The sequence below is a fragment of the Pseudorca crassidens genome, chromosome 11 (genome assembly GCF_039906515.1).
Source record: "Pseudorca crassidens isolate mPseCra1 chromosome 11, mPseCra1.hap1, whole genome shotgun sequence".
In the NCBI taxonomy this organism is placed as follows: Eukaryota; Metazoa; Chordata; class Mammalia; order Artiodactyla; family Delphinidae; genus Pseudorca; species Pseudorca crassidens.
The window spans coordinates 105,519,495-105,525,494 of record NC_090306.1 but is presented as its reverse complement, the minus strand read 5'-3'; the positions used below and the strand labels follow the sequence as shown (position 1 = coordinate 105,525,494).

Genomic DNA, 6,000 nt, shown 5'->3' with positions numbered 1-6,000 from the left:
GCCCTGCTCCGCGGAGAGGCAGGGTGAGCAACGGAGAAGAGCCCCACGGAGCCTGGCAGGACTCGGGCAGTGCTGCCCGGCACCCCACACACCGAGGGGGGCCACCCCGGGGAGGCGGGGGGCTCAGCAGCAGCTCCGGGGGGAGGCGCCAGGCCCCAGGCAGGCCACGAACGCCCGCTGACTTCTGAGTGGCCGAGCTGACTCCACTTCCTCCAGCTTCGCCTTCCAAAACCTCCTGCCTCTGCTCTAACCTTCGGCCCCCGGACGCCCTTCTGTCCAACTCTGCTCCCAGGGCCCACCAGCAGGCATGAGACACGGGACCTGGGCCGTGGGACCCAGGGACAGGCCTCTGGGGGCTCCAGCACCTGCCCCAGCACAAGATGCCCAGCACAGGGCTCCCGTGGAGGCGGGGCAGGGCATGGCCAGACGCTCCACGGACTGCCCTTCACACTGCAGCCTGGCCCACGTGTCCACACCTGGACTTGGCCGTGGCTCCCATCCGCCACCTCACCCTGCACCTGTCAGGCCAGGGCCCAACCCGCCACCTCTGTTCTCCGCACCTGGAACACCTCCCACCCCCATCCCCTGGCAAACTTCTCCTCATGCTTCAGAACCCCTTCCAGCGTCTTGGGGCCACTGCCAGCCACGGCCCCAGACTCGTGCTGGCAACACCCCCAAGGCCTGGCTCCCTGCTCCTCCCCCCAGGGGCCCGAGGGCACAGTGTGTTTCCCACTCCCCTGGGGCAGCAGGGTCCAAACGGAGTAGCAAGAAGGCCAAAAGCTGGGAGGGAAGCGCCTGAGCCCCTCGTACGGCCACCTCCCCGCAGGAAATGCAGAAGGAGCTATGCAGGGACCAGATGCCCCTTCTCCCCAAACCTCTTCTCTTACCCAAGACGACCCAGCCCAGTAAACACAGAATATCCATTTCATACAAAACAGTTTAATTGAAATACCTGTATAAAAAAATATGATTTCCAGACATCTCACTTCTGAACTGAAAGAAAACCCTATCCGCAGTGCCTACGCACACCGGGATCACACAAACACAACTGCTGAAATAAATTAAAGGCTTGAGACTCTGTCCCCCCACCCCCCAGCCTCCAGAGCCAACAAGCAGACTGTACAAGGTCAATAATTTAAAACCCACCCCGCAAGGGCGCAGAGCCGCAAGGGGGCGGGGTCACCCACTCCCCTTAAATTAGCCACTGTACAAGTCCACCTTCTGACAGACACGGGTAGGATTGGGACCTGGGGTCCACACGCACGGCCGCCCCCTCCTCTGCCCACAGGCCTTGAGGAGCTAGGGCTGCTGGGAGGGAGGAACCTCAACAAATAAATTAAACAATAAATAGCCCTCCTCGGGGTCACACCATAAATAAGACGGTTGCACACGCATCGGGTGGGCGGGCGGGCAGCAAGGCCTGAACGTTGCATTGCTTGTGCACAGACGTGCCCAGACGAACACCGAGACACGAGGGTGGGAGGGGGGGGCATGATGAGGGACCCCGTGCCCATGTGAGACGAGGCCACAGGACACGGGAGAGCTCCTGGTCCGACACGTCAGACGCAGAGGGGCGGGGAGGTCAGGGCCACCTCCGGAGCAGCACAGGAGAGGGACGGTCTCGGGTCAAGCGCCGGCCGTGGGCAGGCGGGACCTGGCTTGGATCGGAGTGTCTTTGGACAGACAGAGCTTGAGAAAACTAAGTCCCGTGAGAGCAGCGTTCGAAAAGGCACTCAAAGCAAAGGAACCGGCCGGTGCCAAAGGCGAAAGTCACCAGGGGTCGGAGGTCACTGCTTTTCGCAAGGGGCAGACAGCCCGGCAGAGCCGGCCCAGCGCAGGCCCGGGCATAGCGCAGGGGTCCCCTCCGGTTCCCACGGCCAGGGGCAGGCCCTGCTCACAAGCTCTCGCTGCTGGACGTGGTGCTGGCCCCATCGTCCGTGTCCAGGGCGCAGAGCCGCAGATCACAGCTCTCCGGGGTGCCCCCCTCAGCCCCCAGCATCCAGGGGTGGGCAGAGATCTGGTCCAGCGAGGGCCTCTCAGAGGGCCGCAGGGACAGACACCACTGAATGAGCTGCTGGCACTCTGTGGGGGAAGAGGGGGTCAGGACAGGGCCGCCCCGCGACACCTCGCCGCCAGTGGCAGGCCCAGCCCCTCAGCGCACCTGGGGAGACCCTCCTGCGGAAGAAGAGGCGGCCCCGGAGAATCTCCTCGTCCTGCTCGAAGGGGATGTCCCCGCAGACCATGTCGTAGAGCAGCACGCCCAGAGACCACACGGTGGCCGAGCGCCCGTGGTAGCGGTGGTAACGGATCCACTCCGGAGGGCTGTACACGCGGGTGCCTGGGGGACACACGGGGCTTAGCAGACCGGCTGCCGGGTCGGCGCCCCACCAGGCCGGCAGCACGCGAACACCGAGACCCCTGGCTCCCAGCTGATCCTCTCCGCGTTGGAGCCGGGGGCCGGTCCTCACCCTGGAAAAACCCCGGCAGGCGTGGTCTCCCCTGGCGCCGCCGCCCCGCCCGCCCAGCTGGCCCTGCGCGGGAGGCGGATCACATGAGCGCGGGGTCCGGTTTCACAACAAACAGATGTGAGGTGAGGATACCGGGAAGGGGAGGGGCAGGGAGCCCCGGCTTCCCCGGCACCGCAATGCGGGGATTTCTGCGCGGCGCCCCCGCGTTCCGCACGCGCGCAGGGGAGGCCCGAGGCGGCGCCGGCCAAGAGGAGTCTGGAGTCCGCCCCGCGCCCCAACCTGGCGGACCCAACGGCCCGAGGCCCCGCTCTGGGCAAGCCAGCGCGGCGCGCGGCCCCAACAGTCGCCAGCCCCTCGGCCCTCGCCGCGGGGAGGGCGCTCACCGTCGAAGTCGGTGTAGACGGTGTCGCGGAGTAGCGCACCCGAGCCGAAGTCGATGAGCTTGAGCTCGCCCGAGCGCAGATCCACCAGCAGGTTCTCGTCCTTGATGTCGCGATGCACGACCCCGCAGCCGTGACAGTGGCGCACGGCGGCCAACACCTGCGCGAAGAAGCGGCGCGCCAGGGCCTCGTCGAGCGCGCCCCGCTCCGTGATGAAGTCGAAGAGGTCTTGCGCCGGCTCGGGCCGCTCCAGCACCAGTAGGAAGCCGTCGGACCGCTCGAACCAGTCCAACAGGCGAATGACCCCGCGCGCGCCTCCGGCCGCGCCCACCTTGCGTAGCAGCACCACCTCCAGGGGTACAGCCGCGCCGGCCTAAGGGACACGGCGGTCAGCGCGCTCCGCCCGGCGCCCGCGTCCCCCGCTCCGCCCGGCGCCCCGCGCTCCCCGCCCACACTTACGATGCTACCCCACTCGGTCACCCGTTCCTTCACCACGTGCTTCACGGCCACCTGGGGGGAAGGGACCAGTGGTCAGGCCCACGCGGACGCAACGACGCGCGCGGGCCGAGAATCCCGGGTGCCGGGCGGCCAGACTCACCGGGAGCCCGTCGGCGATGCGGCTGCCTGCGTAGACCGTGCCGAAGCCGCCGCTGCCCAGCACGGCGCCCACCTGATACACCTTCTCGAAGCTCTCCTTGTCTGCCTTGACTGTGGAGAGCGCACGGGCGGGGTTGGTGCGACCGGAGAGCCCGGCCCCCCGACCCCGGTGGACGCCCAACCTCGGTGCGCGCCCACACCCCCGGCCCCCGCATACCTGGCTGCAGGATTTTCACCGGGAGATGATCCACGCCGCCTGGTCCGCACAGGTGCGCCAAGGAGCCGAACTTGGAGAGCAGCATCGCGGGCGGCGGCCGGGCGCGGGCCCCCGGCCTCCGCGCCGCCTCTTGCCCGGCCCGGCTCCCCGCGCGGTGGAGAACGCGAGAGGACGGCCTCTCCGGGCCGCGCGTAGCCCCGACGCGGACAGCGGGCAGGTGCGCCGGGACCGCCGGCCTCGGAGCGCGGGCCTGTTCGGGCGAGGCCGTCCACGCGGCGCACTGCCCGACCAAGCCCCGCGTGGACCACGACGACACGCGCAGCAGACCGACCCGCTCACACGCCCGGGCCGCCTCGCCCCGGGCTTTTGGGCCGCGGCCGCGCGTATCCCTCCGCGGGGGCGGGCCGAGCCGGGGCCCCGCCCCCTTCCGCCGGGGCTGAGCGGCGGCGGTCGCCTCTGGAACCCGCGTAAGCTGCCGAGGCGACGGCGGGAAGAGGCCGGCGCGCCTTCCGGAGTGGGCGGGGGCGGGCGGGGGGCGCGGCGAACCGCCTGGGACTAGCTGGCGGGAGCGGAGTCGCGGAGGCGCACGGCACGGCGTGGCGCGTCACCTCTCCGCGGTCACACACGCCCCCGCGCACGCGCAGTTCCCGCGCGGGCGGTGGCCCGGGAGTGCGGGGCGGGGCCGCGGGAGCCAATGGGAGCCGGTGTTTGCAAAGGGCACGGGGCCCAGCCAGTGGCGTCGCGCGGACGGGGCGGGGCCAGGGCCCCGCCCCAGGCCGCGCCGGGAAGGTCACCGGCTACACCGGCCGGGCGAGGGCGGCTGAGCCAGGAATGCGGCGGTGGGGTCCCGAGGAGCGGCGGGGTCTGGGAGGCGCCCCCGATACCCCAGGCTGTGCTTGTGCCTCCCCGGCAGTCCGCGCACCCCGACGCGCCCGTGGCCTGGAGCGGCTGGCACCTTCGCCCCCTGGGGGACCCCGCCGGGCGACAGCGCCCCGGGCCTCGCGGCCCCCGGGTGGGCTGAGGCTCCACTCTGCCTACCCCGGGCCTTCGTTCTTACCCGGGCTTGACCTCAAAGCCCGCAGCCCGAGGTCCCTCCCTGACTCCGCCTCCCTCCCAGGAACTTTGCCCTGCTGACCCCGTGCCTGGAGAGCCCTCCTCGGCTCTCCACCCACCTGGTTGCCCTCCAGGCCCAGCTGCTGTCCACCTCTACCAGGGAGGCCACCTTGCCCGCCTCTGTCAGAGCCAGAGCCAGACTAGGTCTTCAGGGCCCTCGTCTGGACCTGAGCCTGTCCTCTGCCTTTTGTATAGCACAGACTCATCCAACCCCACGGGTTGCCAACCTCAGCCCAAGTCACCGGCCTGAGCAGCTCAGGTGTGAGCAGCCGTCTGCCAGTCCCAGTGGCTGAGCTCAGGACGTCCACTGCTTCCCACAGCCATCCCAGAGAGGGTTGAGGGTTGGGGGAACCAGGAGGTCAAGGTACTGGTCCTTCTGGCATCGCAGGTACTCCCCGTGGCCCCTGGGGACCAGGCTGGGACCTAATCATGGCATCCACATCCCTGGGCCCATCAGAGGTTACCTTCAGGTGTGACCTCCAAGCATGTGCACTCACCTGCCTCAGGGGCCCTGGCCAGCCTGCTGGCTCCCTCAGCACACCCAGCCTACCCCAAGTCACATCCCTTAGCTGCCACAGTCACTCTCCCAGGGCAGAGAGTGGACCCTCCACTGGTACAGCTTTTAGGTTTTTATCTTTCTGAGCTCTGTCCACCGCCCTCCTGCGATGTGGACCCATAAAGGCAGGGCCAGGGCCGGCCGGTTAACCACAGTCCCCAGGCCAGTACAGTGCTCCTCATGGGGTCAGATCCAAGGCAGGATGCCTGCCCCTGAAGTAGAATCCAGGGGCTCTTGTCTTCTTGTGGGTTTTTCCAGGGGACCACTGGATGGTCCTCAGAGGCTTCCTCCTCAGATCAGGCTGCTACAGGTTCCTGGACCCACAGCCTGTCCTGGGCTAGGGAGGGTGGGAGTGCTGGAGAGCATCCTGGATCTAGGTGTCAAGATGTGACTCTGAGGGCGGTTCCAACTTAGCCGACAGGGGCCGAGGTTCCCGGTGGCCTCCCCTCTGGGCCTCCAGACCTCCCATGTGAACCTGCAGGCCAGTCCTCCTTGGGTGTCCTGGCCTGTGCGCCCAGCTGGTCCCTGGCCTTGAGAGTCAGCCTTGGGAGGCCAGCATCCTGGGGCTGAGGGCCACCCCCTGCACCCCACCAGCTGCAGAGTCTTGATCTGAAGACCCTGAGTCTCCCCAAACTCAGAGCAGGATTCACTCTCCTTCAGAAAGGGGCA

The 6,000-nt window shown here is 68.3% G+C and overlaps 1 protein-coding gene across 1 annotated transcript; it reads right to left on the bottom strand.

Moving 5' to 3' along the window:
- Positions 1-923: 923 nt before the first annotated feature.
- PIM3 (Pim-3 proto-oncogene, serine/threonine kinase) lies at positions 924-4,029 on the bottom strand. The gene is made up of 6 exons (XM_067698447.1): positions 3,663-4,029; positions 3,447-3,556; positions 3,308-3,358; positions 2,852-3,221; positions 2,162-2,338; positions 924-2,082 (listed from the first exon to the last, which is right to left on the bottom strand). The coding sequence occupies exons 1-6, from the start codon at positions 3,745-3,747 to the stop codon at positions 1,895-1,897; spliced, it is 981 nt and encodes a 326-aa protein (XP_067554548.1). The 5' UTR covers positions 3,748-4,029; the 3' UTR covers positions 924-1,894.
- Between the last annotated feature and the right edge of the window lie 1,971 nt (positions 4,030-6,000).